The 16,673-nt window shown below is 42.4% G+C and overlaps 1 protein-coding gene across 4 annotated transcripts in view; it reads left to right on the top strand.

The window, feature by feature from the left end:
• AK7 (adenylate kinase 7) overlaps positions 1-16,673 on the top strand; it is a 54,196-nt gene that overhangs the window by 31,297 nt on the left and 6,226 nt on the right. For 2 of the 4 annotated variants that reach the window (XM_067734679.1, XM_067734617.1), the window contains 5 exons: positions 519-668; positions 4,034-4,162; positions 6,235-6,367; positions 11,817-11,945; positions 12,379-12,447. In XM_067734679.1, the coding sequence (XP_067590780.1) occupies positions 519-668; positions 4,034-4,162; positions 6,235-6,367; positions 11,817-11,945; positions 12,379-12,447 (610 nt within the window). The remainder of the gene's footprint in view (positions 1-518; positions 669-4,033; positions 4,163-6,234; positions 6,368-11,816; positions 11,946-12,378; positions 12,448-16,673) is intronic. The other 2 variants (XM_067734650.1, XM_067734706.1) reach the window with 2 other exon arrangements.

Genomic DNA, 16,673 nt, shown 5'->3' with positions numbered 1-16,673 from the left:
TATATATATATATTTTCCAGATTCTTTTCCCTTGTAGGTTATTACAAAATACTGAGTAGAGTTCCCTGTGCTGTACACTAGGTCCTTGTTGGTTATCTATTGTATATATGGTCGTGTGTATAAGTTTCCCCTATACTTTTTGTTCTTTTGGATTTTGAACCGTGTGATTTCACTACTCAAAAAATAGGTAGTATTAAAATTTGTTAAAAAAAAAAAAAAAAGGAAGAAGGAAACCTTCCACTTGGGCTTCTAGTATCTCCCTACTCTTTGAGTTGCTTGTGTCACTGTACCAGCCAGGATGCTGCCCGTCACAAGAGAGCAGGTGTGAGGGAAGTTTAGGGTCACAGAGTCTCACAGCAGGTGGTCTGTCAAAACTTAGAGCTGCCTTAGTTGACGGCCATCTTTAGTGAATGTGTTCATATTTTTTTCTTCAGTAACTTCAGTGATTTGGGTCTGTTATAACTCTCAAGTGGAAAAAAAAAAAAAGGACAAATCTCTAATGTTCCTTTATCTCTTAGCAAGAGGATATTGACCATTTACTCGTCAATTTGAGAATGGAAACACTCATTGTGAAGGAAAATTTTAACATTCGATGGTTCGCCCAAGCAGGATTTGTGGAAAATATCAACAGTATCCTCAAAGAGTACAAGCAAAGCAGAAGATTATTGGTAACTATAACCACTTCCTGTGTAAGCTTCTGATTTAAGCAAAGTAAACGAAACTTTTGGTGTAATTACACCAATGAAAGTACTTTTTCAAATGTCTGAATTTCTAAATTCAAGTTCTTTTTCAATCTTTTTTTTTTTTTTGGCCACACCACGCAGCTTGCGGGATCCTAATTCCCCAACCAGGGATCAAACCCGTGCCCCCTGCAGTGAAAGCATGGAGTCCTAACCACTGGACTGCCAGGGAATTCCCTCAAGTTCTTTTTCAAATTTGACCTATTGCCCAGGCCAAAAAAATCTACCTCTATATTCTATTGATACTTGCCAACTGAATATTAAAAATTTTTAAGTTGACAGAGATGATTGTTATGCTTAACACGAATTGAACATGATAGGAAGCCCCAGACTGACTGTCACAGAGTTGTCCCTATAAGGGAAAATGTCTGGTACCTTACTGGCCTGCCTTTTTCACCCCGGGTATACATCTGGAAAAGGGTAGGTAGGAGGTGGGGACGTCTGATGATTACTTTGACCTTTTCTTGTTGGCCACGGGATTTGCCAGTCATTTTAATCACCACAACTTTTCATAGATATTCTTATCTACATATATAGACGAGGAAGCCAAGGCTTAGAAGATGGAGCAATTTCTTCAAGGTCTCACAGCTAGTCAGGGATTCAAATTAGCTAAGATGCCAACTTAGCTAGAATGGCCTTACTATGGGAGCCTCCACACACCCGTCTCTGAAATCAGGTAAATGCATCCCTTGCCCACATCTTTGGATTTATCCCAGGGAGGCATTCCAAAGATGAGAGTAAATGTGACAGGAGAAGCCATTTCGAAAGCTATAGTCTATGAGTGACAGGTGCCGTCATAGTTGAATTGCCATCGTGCATGGAAATACTGCGTAAAAGCAAGTAGAGTTGCCATTGTATCCTAAGAACAATATTCTCCTGCAAAGCATGCCTTGTTGAGAAGCAGTAAAAGATGTGCCACTTTAAAACCTAGAAAGAAAAAATTTAAAAAAAATTTTAAGTAAGTAATTAAAAAAAAAAGGTGTACCACTTTACAAAAAAAAAATGATCGGAGACTTCCCTGGTGGTTCAGTGGTTAAGACTCTGCGCTTCCAGCGCTTCCACTGTAGGGGGCGCGGGTTTGATGCCTGGCTGGAGAACTAAGATCCCACATGCTGTGTGGCATGGCCAAAAAGTTTTTTTAAAAATTAAAAAAAAAAGAAACAATGATCCTTTTAAGCATCTGAGACACCCACAACGGCTCTACTTGGAGGCTGTCCCGAGGCACAGAGCAACCTGAGAGGTTAGACTAGTGTTGTCGTTTGTGGGTCAACGTAAAACAACACCCAGTCAGAGTAGAGATGGGACGAGACACCTTAAAGAGACCATACGGTTCCTGATTAGCAAAACTGGACAGGACATGATAGAAGGAGTAAGCATATCTAAAAATTAAACTGAGTCTATCCATCCCTGGCGGCATTGGTCAGCTTGGCAGCATAGAACAGGAAACACGACCAAGGACAATGTAGACAGTGCCACACCAGCGACATCCAGCAAGATGGAGCCTCAAGCCAAGGGCCTCCACAACTCCAGTTCCTTTAGCAAGGCAAAGTCATCCCTGTGCAGAGACAGGTGCATCCAATCACCTTGACCTAATACCATTCAACAGTCCATCCATCCAACTCTCCTTGGTCTGATCAAAGCTCATCAAGCTACTTTCTAAACGTGTCTGCCTTGAGGGGTAAATGTGCCAGACACGTGCACTTGGCGTGTTCTGAGTTCAGTGGCAACCCTACTTCTCATTATAACTGAATAAACTACCATTCTGGTTTTGTACCCGGATGAGGTGAGCTTACCCCAGGAGACAGATCCGCCCTCGGTGTGTGGATGAAACAAGGCATGAACCTGCCCAGTTGACAGCCGGACAACAGGCCTTGGTGACTGCACCATGCCTACCTCGGAGCCCAGCCCTGTCCATCAAGACTCAGCTCCAGAGATGCTCTCCTGACCACTGCCACCCTCCACTGCCCGCCATCTTGGTCATTGCCATCACCCTGAGAGAGCCTGTCCCTAAGCAGACAGGGTCATTCACGTCCACCACGCCTTACCCAGTACCACTGCAGTAGCCCTGCTCACTCCCTTCACAGCCTTGGCTGCCTCATCTGACAAATAGTAATAATAACAATAGTAGTAGTATTAATAATAATGATAGTAGTAATAATAACAATAACCAACTCTGTGCATGAAATTATGTAGTCTTTAAGCACATGGACACTCTGCCCATGGAAATGCTTTTCAATGGCATGATTTAAATAAAAATTTTTTTTAATTTAAAATTTAAAAAATTTGCCTTGCAAAATACCAGGCTTTAGTTTCACAACTGTTTGGACCATTTTGAAAGAAATGACTATTTGTCACTGATGTTTTTATTTCTATTAGAAATAAACATTTGCTCACCAGTTATGAATGTGATGAGCTTCTAGAAACTTTTTTTAAAAATGAGTGTATTTTTCAGATGTAGAGAACAAACGTATGGACACCAAGGGCAGGAAAGCGGGGGGTTCAGGGGTGGGGTGGTGGTGGTGGGATGAACTGGGAGATTGGGATTGACATATATACACTAATATGTATAAGATAGATTAATAAAAAATAAAAGTAAAAAAAATGAGTGTATTTTTAAAAACTAGGATAAATTAACTGTTTTCATTTATTTTTTATTATTTTTTTAATTTTTATTTATTTATTTTTTTGCGTTACGCGGGCCCCTCACTGTTGTGGCCTCTCCTGTTGCGGAGCACAGGCTCCGGACGCGCAGGCTCAGCGGCCATGGCTCACGGGCCCAGCCGCTCCGCGGCATGTGGGATTTTCCCGGACCGGGGCACGAACCCGTGTCCCCTGCATTGGCAGGCGGACTCTCAACCACTGCGCCACCAGGGAAGCCCTATTTTTTTTTTAATTAACTGTTTTTAAAAAGAAAAGTTTAATTAAAGACCAAGTTTAGTCCAGAAACAATGTTCATCAGGCAGTAAATTAAGCACCCTGTATAGTGGACCAGAAATTCTATTTCTCTGCTGTCTTTACAGGAGTAGCACCACAAAGATGAAACTGGTAGCATGTGATGCTTGAGTACTTGGTTCACATCCTGCTGAGTGTCGTGTGCCCCGTGCCCAGCTCAGGGCACGTAGTGGATGCTCATTGAACACCAGGAGGAAGTGACTCTGGGGTCTTGATGGAGGAGTGAGAGTCAGCTTGCAGGATCCCGAGACTTAAAAGGGCCGCGACCCTTGAAATAAAGAACACTGTCTAGCTACAGATGGTTCAGAGCTCCCTGTATGACGCTTATTCTCCTCTTTTAGCCCATCAAGATTTGCATTCTTGGTCCTCCTGCTGTGGGAAAATCCAGCATCGCTGAAGTGTTGTCCAAATACTACAAACTGCATCACATTAAACTGAAGGATGTCATTTCCGAAGCCATAGCAAAACTGGTAACACTTTTAACTACTTTACTGTGAATTTTTATATTTTAAAAATGCTTTGTCTTACTCATAATTAAGAAATCACTAATTTTCCATGGCATATCCTACAAAGAGATTTGTTATTTTAATTGGATTTTGTTGTTGGCTCCATTATGAAAACACAGAAACCCACATGGCTTTTCCTCTGGAAGCGTCTTTCATGGGTCGCCCTTAAAATTTAGTCTTTCTCCAGCTATTGCTCAAAATATATCTTGCATTCTCTCTATTGACTGGAACATTTTCATTTGTTTCTTTATTCTTTTTTTTTTAATTGAAGTATAGTTGATGTACAATATTATATAACTTACAGTTGTACAGTGTAGTGATTCACAATTTTTAAAGCTTATACTCCATTTATAGTTATTAAAATGCATTGTCTACATTCCCCATGTTGTACAATATATCCTTATTGTAGTTTATTTTATACCTAATAGTTTGTACCTCTTAATGCCCTGCCCCCTACCTAGCCCATTTCCCCTTCCGTCTCCTCACCAGTAACCACTAGTTTGTTCTCTACATCTGTGAGTCTGCTTCCTTTTTGTTATATGCACTAGTTTTTTTTTTTTTTTCCCGGTACACGGGCCTCCCACTTTTGTGGCCCCTCCCGCTGTGGAGCACAGGCTCTGGACGCACAGGCTCAGCGGCCATGGCTCATGTGCCCAGCCGCTCTGCGGCATGTGGGATCCTCCCAGACCGGGGCACGAACCCACGTCCCCTGCATCGGCAGGCGGACTCTCAACCACTGCGCCACCAGGGAAGCCCCACTAGTTGTATTTTTTAGATGCCACATATAAGTGATATCATACAGTATTTGTCTTTCTCTGTCTGACTTATTTCACTTAGCATAATGCCCTCCAAGTCCATCCATGTTGCTGCAAATGGCAACATTTCATTCATTTTTATGGCTAAGTAGTATTCCATTGTATGTATGTGTATGCGTGTGTGTATATGTATATATACATATACACACCATATCTTGTTTATCCATTTATCTGTTGATGGACAGTTAGTCTGCTTCCATATTTTGGCTACTGTAAATAATGCTGCTATGAACTTTGGGGTGCACATATCTTTTTGAATTAGAGTTTTTGTTTTTTTCGGATATATACCCAGGTTTTTTTTATTCTTGATGTATGTTTCTCAGGGTATTATCAGACCATTTATCAACAGCTTAAAAAAAAAAGACTATTTTCTTAGTGCAGTTTTAGGTTCACAGCAAAGTTGAGAGGAAGGTACAGAGATTTCCCCTACATCCCTTACCCCTTGCACAGGCAGCCTCCCCCATTATCATTAAACCCCACCAGAGTGGCACATTTGTTACATCAATGAACTTATATTCACGTACCATATCACCTAAAGTCCGTAGCTGACATTAGGGTTCACTCTTGCTGTTGTACATTCTATGGGTTTGGACAAATGTCTAATGAAATGTGTCCACCATTATAGTATCATACAGAGTAGTTTTCCCTGCCCTGAAAAGTCTCTGTGCTCTGCTGTCCCTCCTTCTCCCTAAATAGCTGCTTTTTATCATTTTATTGGGAATGGTAGGTACTGAGGTACATTTCCAAAGATGATTATTCAAAGTCTTGATTTCTACAAAATGTGTGTCCCCCAAGTAAGATCCAACCTGATACTTGGAAAAGTGTTGATTCTTTTTTGTTTGTTTGTTTTTGGGCTACATCATGCAGCTTGCAGGATTAGGATTAGTTCCCCAACCAGGGATCCAACCTGGGCCCCCTGCAGTGGAAGCTCGGAGTCCTAACCACTGGACCGCCAGGGAATTGCTAGAAAAGTGTTGATTCTTAAGTAGTTCTGGCGTTAGCACAGAAATAGATTATTCTCCTAAAATAGAGTAAGAAACCCCCCCAGGCTCTTATCTGTCTTCGTAGATAGATAGACGCATCCTGACCACTTTTGCACAGCTGTCCTTGAGCACCTCCCCTGTTTGGGTACCAGCCTTTTCCAGGATCACTCGCCAGATGATTTATAGCAGCCAATCAACGCAGGGCATCATCTGATTTGAATATCCCTGTGGTATGTAGGAGGCGATCATTACACCTAAGCATGTAGGGGAAGGAGGAGAAGAAGAAGGTGAAGAGGAGGAGGAAGCGGAGACCGTGGAGGATGCTCAGGAGTTCTTGGACGGCATCAAGGAAAGCCTGGAGCACAACGCAGGTAACCGCACAGCACACGGCTGCACTGCTTTTGTAACGGTGGGATTGATTTCCTTGTTATAAAAAACTACTTGTTTGCTATTAAAAGTAAAGTACAGAAATTATAACAACCACACACACACACACACACACACACACACACACACACACACACACAAAATCATTCACTATCTCAACCCTGGGGGAAAAAATCCCCATTAATATATATATATTTTTCGCAGTACGCGGGCCTCTCACTGCTGTGGCCTCTCCCGTTGCGGAGCACAGGCTCCGGACGCGCAGGCTCAGCGGCCATGACTCACGGGCCCAGCCGCTCTGCGGCATGTGGGATCTTCCCGGACCGGGGCACGAACCCGCGTCCCCTGCATCGGCAGGCGGACTCTCAACCACTGCGCCACCAGGGAACCCCCCCCCATTAACATTTTGTTGACTATTGGTTATACGATGGGAAAGAATTACCTAAGTTTTAAAACAATCAAATGTGTAGTCATAAATATTTATAAAGCATCAAAAAACATTAATTAAAAGGCAAAGGGCAAATCAGGAAAAAGTATTTGCCACCAATATGACAAAGAGTTAATAGCCTTCATGCATAAAACGCTCCGGCAAACTAATTAGAAAATCATGAAACCCCGAAGAGAAAAAAATGAATGAATAACTTGGACCAATAATTAATTCATTCAGGAAGAAATACAAATAAATAGAAAAATATTCTTGCCCACGGGGTAACTTGAACCAGTTTGTTGAACACTGCAGCCCAGTGAGGTGTCCCTTTAAACTCAAGCTCCGGACTCATTCTTTCCCCACCCTTGGATGGAATTTCAGGCTGGTCCCACTGCAGCTCTTAGATAATAAGTAAGTGGGCTCTCTGTTTATTCATGCTTTCAGAAGTCCATTCCAATCACAAACTAAGTTTTGAACTGAGATGTCTTTAAGGGAGCTTGCCACCCATCAGGAAAGCAGTCAGCAGCAGTTATGAGAAAAATAAAACCATTTCATTTTTACAGCTAGATAGTTGAGAACCTCCATCAAACTGGTAATACTGGCATTGGCTATAAACCAGTCCAACGTGTAAGCAAGTTGGGACTCTGACTCAGTGGAGAATTTCCCCCCCTCCCATCCTATCAAGCACATCTGGTTTCCTGCCTCTTACTTTTCCCATCTTGCTGGTGGCTGTCTCTGATCCTCCAGGGTTGAGCTGGGGCCAGTCGGGGTCAGGGAAGAAGGACAGAGGTACAAACTGGCCCTCCCCCTGAGGACCGCCCACTGCATTCCCCTGGGGCCCCCGCTCTGGACCGCCCTCCCCTCTCGGGTCTTCTGGCACCCCACCCTTTGCCCCTCCAGGCGTAGTCTTAGACCCAGCTGCTCTTCGTCAGGAGTAATCCCTTCACACCCTCCTCTGAAGTCCTGTTTACCCCTTTTCCTCTCCTTCCCCCAGGCCACTCCAATCTAGTTTATGGAGTGGAGAAAATGTTTTTGTCTGCATACACTGAGCATTCACTTAAACCAGCTCATCATCTGAGTCTGGGTTTCTGCTTTTGTGTGGGCTGGGCCAGGAGGATATGGAATTTGGAATCCCAGATCAATGGCCCAGAGGAAAAGGTACGCAGAAAACGCAGATCAACACTTTGAGATATGACACTGCCCCTGCCTCGCCTGTGACACTGGGGAATCACTATCTTGGTTTTAGAGTTTAATAGCATCCTGGCTCCTACCTTTTGGGAGAGGAGAAAAAAACAAAATAAGACACTCCATTGTGAGGACACCTGTGGAAGGAAGTCTGGCAAGGCCACATGAAAGGGCAGGGGACTGGGAGTTTTAGGAATCCACAGGTGAACATGGCCACGTGTACATACGCTGTAAGCCTGGGGCGTAGGGCCAGAAACAAACACGGGACAGCATTTACTGACAGGAACATATAACTGGTCTCTGCAAGGACCCAAAAGTCTTGTCCAAGGACTTCGTGTAACAGGATGACGTGAAGTACTGGCTGGGCTCTTTTCACGTCCAGGGAGGTGACCACACAGAACAAGAATTATGGCTGAGAGCAGTCACTGCGTCACCCAAGTTCAAGAAGGGCCTGTCCTTGGCAGCAGAGTCTGTTCTTCCCGCAGATGCAAGAGAGGCCAAACTGGGTCAGCAGCCTCTCTCTTCAGAGGGGAACGGGGAAGGAGACAAACCTGCCTACTGTCAGTATGCCCTCCCACCCACTTCCTACAAGATGGCGATGGTGCAGTCAGTCCCCTTTAACCTTAGGAAAGTACTTTTTTTCTTCAAGTTTGTCCCAAACTCCTTCCTATTCATATTTACCTGAAACTAGAAACACGGACCCAGGTCATGTTTAAACAAAATAACACCTGTGAACCCATGGCATTAACCTATGTAGAAATTTCACAGAACGAGGACGCAGAGGTTAGCACACTTCTCCCTCACGTGAACCAATGTGTCATCATGTGATTCTAAGGAGTCCAGCAGGACAGATCTCACAATCCCACAGTGAGACACCTCCGTATCCTCTTCTATTCATGATTCCACTCCCGTCGGCCCCTGACCGTTCAGCTAAACTAGGGACTCGGTGAATGCACTAGAATGCACGGAATCCCACTGGTTGGTGGGATTCCAGGTGATCATTGAACCAGTCTTTCAACTTTTCTGTGAGTTTGAAAATGAAAAGTTGGGGAGGGGGATGTATGTGAATGTATCAACTTTTATGTCGATAGCATCGTGTCTCTACTGTGTGTGGATTATTTTAAAAACCTTGGTTGCAGCTATCTGTTTTTAAACTAAGTTTTAGTAATTATGAATATGCATTAATATTAGCATTTTAAACATTACTGTTATTTGAAAGGCAGACTTAACATTTAAAAAAAAGAAGAAGAAGCAGTGTGGTGTTTTAAAGGCCATCCAGCAGGGCTGTGCTCTTTCGCTTTAAAACAGAAGTGACCATCCCCTTCCGAGATGCTCAACGCCACCGGCCAAGATCACGAGTGTATCTCCAGGAGGTCACAGTTCTCTAGAAAAAGGCGCTTGGGCTTGGCCCTTTGCGTACTCACATTCCATAGTTATCATAAACTGCCGCTCAAGCTCCCTTCTGGCGTAATGAACACTTATTTCTAAAACAAACAAATGAATGGCAAAGCTCACTCCCTGATATAAACCAAAGGATGCCTTGGAGGGGACCGAAGCTAGATTTCCGAGTATGTGCCTTTCCTTACCAACGAAGCTTTTGAAAATTGAAGATAGAATGTTTAAATAAAAATCGTCTTTTGATATTAGTGTATCCCTCAGTAGGGCTCAGTAGTTGCGGCACATGGGCTCCAGAGCGCATGGGCTCAGTAGTTGCGGCACACAGGCTCTCTAGTTGTGGGGTGCGGGCTCAATTGCCCCGTGGCATGTGGAAGCTTAGTTCCCAGACCAGGGATTGAACCTGAATCCCTTGCATTGGAAGCCGGATTCTTAACCACTGGACCACCAGGGAAGTCCCCCCTTGACATTTTTAAAATGTGGGTTTAGGGACTTCCCTGGAGGTCCAGTGGTTAGGACTCTGCCCTTCCACTGCAAGGGGCATGGGTTTGATTCCTGGTTGGGGAACTAAGATCTCGCATGCACTGCGCGGTGGAAAAAAAAAAAAAACAAGAAAAGAATGTGACTTTATTTCTTTACAGCATTTTGAACCTTACTGAGAAGTAACATCAAATCATTTCGAGGAATTTCATTATGTTAAATAACACCTTTGATTATTTTTTTTGTCTCTGCCATAATATTTAAATTTCTGAAAGACACAGTTATTTTCTGAATCAGTTACTGCCTAATGATTCGTGTGGCAATGAAAGGTAGAAGAAAGGAGAGGTGTTTTAATGAGATCATTTTACTGTCATTAACAGAGTAATAAAAAGAGACCCCAAATTATTTTCTATTGTAGACCCATCAATAAACTGAGAGTATAGTGCTACCCTAGAAAGAGCTTTGGAGGTCAATTTCTCAAACTCGTCAAGCTTGTATTGCTGTAATGTATACACTAAGCCATGTAAGGGCAGGGCTGTGTCTTGGGAATGATAGCTGTTCAACAATTACGTGATAGATGAATATTTTGGAGGAGTTACATCATATTGTCTTGGCAACACTGTGATAGCTTTAGAACAAGCTCCTCCATCCTCAGCCCCCGCCCGAGCAACTGCAGGAACCCTGCGCCCATGGCTGGAGAGGGAACTGTCCAGTGGGGTGAAGGTCTGCAATGCCCACTGGAAAAGGCAGGGAAGAGGGGGCCACGCTCCTTTCTGCAGCCTTAAAGAGAACAGTGCCTTTAAGGGTCAAGATCAAGGTTGATTCTTATTCAAATGTAGCAAATATTTATTGGGCACTTACTATTAATAAATTGTGTATAGGGAATTCCCTGACGGTCCAGTGATTAGGACTCTGGGGTTTCACTGCCCGAGGGCCATGGTTTGATCCCTGGTCGGGGAACTAAGATCCCACAAGCCGTGCAGTGCAGCCAAAATAAAAAATAAAAATAAATCATGTGGCATCAGCACGCATGAATACTATCCCACCGAATTCTCACAACAGAAGCATTTATTATCACGTATTAAGGTTATAGAAGCATATATCAAAACAGAATTGAGTAAATCCTGCTGGCAAGTGAGAACACCCTGGATCCCTTCAATTACTCCTCATTCAACTTCAACCAGAAGTTGTGACCACGGAAGAACATTCTGGAAGCGCAGACATAAGCATCCGATTCTGTTCTTTCCTGCAGACAGGCTCACTGGGTTCTCCTACTTTATTGGGCATGAGAGTTCATGTGTTGTGCTCAAAATACAAAACCACATATTTTTCACTTTAATGCAAAAATAAGAGATTTTCAATAGTAATTTTGACTACACAAGAAGTTTTGAGATCACTTTACTTTTTAAATTTTTTTTAACATCTTTATTGGAGTATAATTGCTTTACAATGGTGTGTTAGTTTCTGCTTTATAACAAAGTGAATCAGTTATACATATACATATGTTCCCATATCTCTTCCCTCTTGCGTCTCCCTCCCTCCCACCCTCCCTATCCCACCCCTCTACGTGGTCACAAAGCACCGAGCTGATCTCCCTGTGCTATGTGGCTGCTTCCCACTAGCTATCTATTTCACGTTTGGTAGTGTATATATGTCCATGCCACTCTCTCACTTTGTCCCTGCTTACCCTTCCCCCTCCCCATATCCTCAAGTCCATTCTCAAGTAGGTCTGCATCTTTTTTTCCCGTCTTGCCCCTAGGTTCTTCATGAACATTTTTTTTTTTTTAGATTCCGTATATATGTGTTAGCATATGGTATTTGTTTTTCTCCTTCTGACTTACTTCACTCCGTATGACAGACTCTAGGCCCATCCACCTCACTACAAATAACTCAATTTAGTTATGTAGAATGTGACTGCACAGTAATATTTTTTTTCTTTTTATTAGGTCGACTAGAAGATGAATATATAATTAGATTTATAAGAGAAAAGTTAAAATCCATGCCTTGCAAAAATCAAGGTTACATTTTGGATGGATTCCCAAAGACCTATGATCAAGCCAAAGACCTGTTCAACCGTAAGTGTGGGTGTTACCTTTATTTTGAATGTTTACATTCAAATAAGTCACAGCTTTATTGTTCAGAGTAACAGTAGTCACAATTAAAATAAACAAAAAAATCGGAGCGACTATACCTAAAATGCAGGCTTTCCTAGTTATGGCTAGTTTTCATTAGTGACTACTAGTTAAAATATTTAATTATTTTAAAAATAATTTTATTTATTTATTTATTTGCTGGGCCCGTTCTTAGTTGCAGCATGCGGACTTCTTAGTTGCGGCATGCATGCAAGATCTAGTTCTCCAACCACAGATCGACCCAGGCCCCCTGCATTGGGAGTGTGGAGTCTTAACCACTGGACCACCAGGGAAGTCCCAAAGTATTTAAATTTTTTTGCACAATCCTTAGTAATAATATGTAATAAACTTGACGATGTATATTTTGTTTTACCAGAAGAAGAGGAAGAGGAAGAGGAAGAAGCCAGAGGCAAAAGGTTTCCCTTTGATAAATTAATCATACCTGGTAAGTTTAAAAGACTTCTCCAAGGTCATATTTAAAGGAATGCCATTTGATATCTCTTTTGTACCAAAACAATCCTTTTGATGTGAATAAAATAGCTTTGTTTGTTTGTTTTAGGAACAAAGTAAAACGATACACTTAAAATCAAACTTCCAAACTAAAGAATTCACTGGGGGTAAATATCAGGGATATTAAAATTCTGAAATGGACAGAAGTCCCTTTGAGAGCATTCATTTCTGCTGTTCCTTCCTGTAAGAGAGCAAAAGATTAGCCAATCTGTTGGTGCCCTTACTTTTTTCTTGCTGTATTTAAAAAAAATTGAGGTATAGTTAATTTACAATATTATATAAGTTTCAGGTGTACAACATAGTCATTCACAATTTTTAAAGATTATACTCCATTTGTACTTATTATAAAATATTGGCTCTATTCCCTGTACTGTACAGTGTCTTGGCTTCTGAGTCAGTTGGCAAGACCTCCAGGGACTAGATCACTGCCCCTCCTTTCTGTTCTGCTTCAGGTGCTATCCATGCCATAATCTTTTCTGGAGGACATTCAGAATCCAGAACTGGGGCTTCCCTGGTGGCGCAGTGGTTGAGAGTCCGCCTGCCGATGCAGGGGACACGGGTTCGTGCCCCAGTCCGGGAAGATCCCACATGCCGCAGAGCGGCTGGGCCCGTGAGTCATGGCCGCTGAGCCTGCGCGTCCGGAGACTGTGCTCCGCAACGGGAGAGGCCACAGCAGTGAGAGGCCCGCGTACAGCAAAAAAAAAAAAAAAAAAAAAAGAATCCAGAATTGAGGCTGGGCAGGAAAAAGCTGCTTGGTTCCCTAACTCCACAGCAAGTTTATCCTATTACATATTTACACAGAGCTTTCACAACATACCCTTGAAAGAGAAATATAAACAACTTATTCCACAAAAAAGGATTTGCTGAGCAGGCATTTCTTGTGACTTTGCCATGAACTTTAAAGGTTTTTTTCTTTTTTTATCAGTTTGCATGAGGTTTAATCAAGTTTTGGTCATATGGTGAATACAAGAACAGCTATTTTCAGGAACTTAGCCCAAGGCTGTGACTCGGAAGGGCCTGCTTGCTCACCGTGTCAAAGTCCCCAGGAGAGTCGGTTCACAGCTGTAATCCTCTCCTGCCCCTGGTCCAGGCACAGCTTGTGATGAAGCTTCTGGAAGCAGAGACCATCAGAGAGCAGTCATCCTCAGGGACGGATATTTACCATTTGCCTGAGGCAGGAACATGAAATGCCGGAGGAATGGGCTGTCTTAGATTTCCTATTAATTTATGTGTTTGCCTCAGAAAAAGTTAAAAAGTAAAGTTGATTAGTCTAAATAACCAGGTCTGTCCAGTTTATGAGAGCTGATCACTTCTGGGCGACAGTCATTCATTGCAAACCCCGTGGTAAATCCTCCCGTTCCCCCTGAGGCAGCTGGATAAAATTCACCCCAACCCAACATCTGTCATGCACCAGGCACCACACAAGATGGGAGCTTATTGAGCCTTTCCACGAGCCTGTGAGGTAGGAATTACTCCCATGTTTACTTGATCCAGAGCCTGAAGCCCAGAGACTAATGTAAGTCCGCTTCGCTGGTAAACGGCAGGGCTTGGATTCAAACTCAGGTCTTCTCATGCCACTGCCTCCAAAAACCAGAATGAATGAAACCCCTCCCTAAGATAAGAAAATGGAAACGCAGGAGGTAAAATGGTGCATTATTCTTAGTCCTGATCCCCTGGGCTGCCCTCTCTGTCGGATGCAGTCCAAACATGTCTAAGATGTAATCTCTTTGGAATGTTTAGTCTGTTCTTTTCAATTAGCCTCTTTCTAGAAATTGTCATTATTTTCTATCTTCCTGAAAGAAATCAGATCATTGTCTCATTTGTGCTGCGGGATTTTAGTTTGTGGCAGTGACTGAGACATGTGAGGCTAATGCCATTGAAAGAAGAAGTTATTACTCACATTTCCCCAGAGAAGGAAGTGTGGCAACCATGCAGGGCCACGTGGGGAAGCACCAGGCTTGGTCAGGAGGAGGGGAAAGTCGAGGACACAGCCTTTCTTGGGGTTTCCATGGAAAAGGCAAAGCAGGGCAGAGTAAACAGCTTTTTTAGAGGATTGACTAGTGTGAGTAGTTGCAGTGGGCTTTGGTCTCTAGTTGCCTGGTCCTGGCCCTGGGATGAGTTAAGGCAGGAGAAATATTGGTTTGTTATCTGAGTTATATAAAGGGCGTGGTTGGCTCGCATATGTGAGGTGTGCTCTCATTTCAAATGAATTGTTTACTATCTTCAGAGGTAGCCCTGGGAGGGGCATTCTCTCCCTAGGTCTGTAAGCAAAAACATCATAAGATACAGAAAATAAAAAGCATGCTTAATATCAGCATCAGTGCTTGATTTGAATGATGAAACATTTGATTGTACAGTAATTCAGTCCTAGGTGGTATTATCTCTCATTGATAAATCATTGCATTTTATCACTGTTAGCGTATATCCATTTTGATTCTTTTCAGATCTGTTCGTTGAAGGAGACAAGTTTAAAGCTATACTTATGTGATGAATATGGAAAAATGTGTTAAGACATAGATTTTTCACATGGCTCCAGATAGACCTCTTTGTCGTATACAATCTCAACAAGCAGAAATCTATTCCTTGTTATCTACAGTCAGCCAGTTCAAGGACAGTAGATGTCCTGAATAATTATCTTGAGACACTGCAAAATCTTGAAGTTCTTTCTGAATCACAAAAGAGAAAGGACTTTAAAAAATATATCATCTAGTGGGAAATATATTTCATCATATTAAAACTCTGAAAATTAGAAGCCAAGTATATCACTTATTATTTGCAATATTTTATTAACTAGAATCTTCCATCCCCCCCAATCACTGGAAAAAAAGATACAGTACTACCTCATGAAATTCTTAGATTATGAACAGAATTATTAAGTTTTGATCTACATGTCTTAGATCATAGAGCTTAAATAGATTCAATTTCTGGTGAATTTATTGACATAATTTCAATTTAAGTACTGTACCAGCATGTGGGGCTCCAGATGTCTCCTTTCTTTTGAAAAATATAGCTACTAGTGCAAATCAAATGGTGAAGGATGAGCATTGAAATTAAAGTAAAATAGGTCAGAAGAGTGGTCATATCAGACAATGATTATGAGTTTACAGGATCTTATTCTGTAAGCTCTGTCCTCAGCCTTTGTTTTCACTATTTGCTTTCACACGAAGCAGATGAAGTTCACACATGTTCCACGCCCCCTGGTCAGCACCACACTATGGACTCTACCCGATACACTTATTTTTCTCACCCACTCAAGAAAGCTTATTAGAATGCAGTTAAGTGAGACTGGCATTTTTATGTGGCAAACCAATCCAATTTTAGAATAAAAATTAAATCAGTCCCAAGCTTTGCCAGGCTCTTATAGGCAGCAAGTTATTTTCGATACACCTGGTTACTGATCTGGGCGCCAGGGTACTCTGGTCCTGTTGAGAACAGCTGAGAACAGTAACTCACCTAGAAAGCTTGTTACACAGATCTACACTTTAATTATTCACTCATTCATTCATTCACTCCACAAATAGCCACTGAATTTGTGCTAGGCACTGGAGAAACAGCTGCTCTTACAGTTTAAAAGAAAATTGCAGGTGGGTGAAATGATCACTGTCATTAATATGATCCGTGTATCAAATATTCGATAAGCGTTGGCCATGTTTTACTGACCATAGATGTTTCATAGCCCATGGCATGAAGTGAGGGAAGAGCTCAACTCATGGAAAATTAAAATCCCAGGGGAGTCTCTATTTTTATTAAGTTGGCGAATCAGCCATGAAGGTATTTCCCTTATAGCCTTGAGTCTCTTTGGGAGCCTGTGATATTGTACTGGAAAAGTGACAAGATGATGACAGGTATCATAGGGTTATTAGAGATTTGCATTTACAATTTCTGCTGTTTTTATTTAAAATAAAAAGAAGAAGGAAGGAAGGAAAACAGAAGGGAAGGGAGGAAGGAAGGGAAAGAAAAATAATAGATCTCACAAAATGCCTACTGATTGGGCTTCACAGTGTGGTCTCTGGAAGCATGGGTGATTGGCATGCATCTGTCCTCCATGAGAGGCAGCAAGGCGGCCAACTTGTCAGGCCCTTTGCCGTGACAGGAGATCCCACCTGGTAACCAGACATTCGGTCGAGCAGTGGCCCGTCCACCAGCACATGCTTGCAAGCT

This window comes from Pseudorca crassidens, chromosome 1 (genome assembly GCF_039906515.1).
Source record: "Pseudorca crassidens isolate mPseCra1 chromosome 1, mPseCra1.hap1, whole genome shotgun sequence".
In the NCBI taxonomy this organism is placed as follows: domain Eukaryota; kingdom Metazoa; phylum Chordata; class Mammalia; order Artiodactyla; family Delphinidae; genus Pseudorca; species Pseudorca crassidens.
Note: the sequence above shows the minus strand (reverse complement) of the source record. Positions and strands in the feature narration are given on the sequence as shown.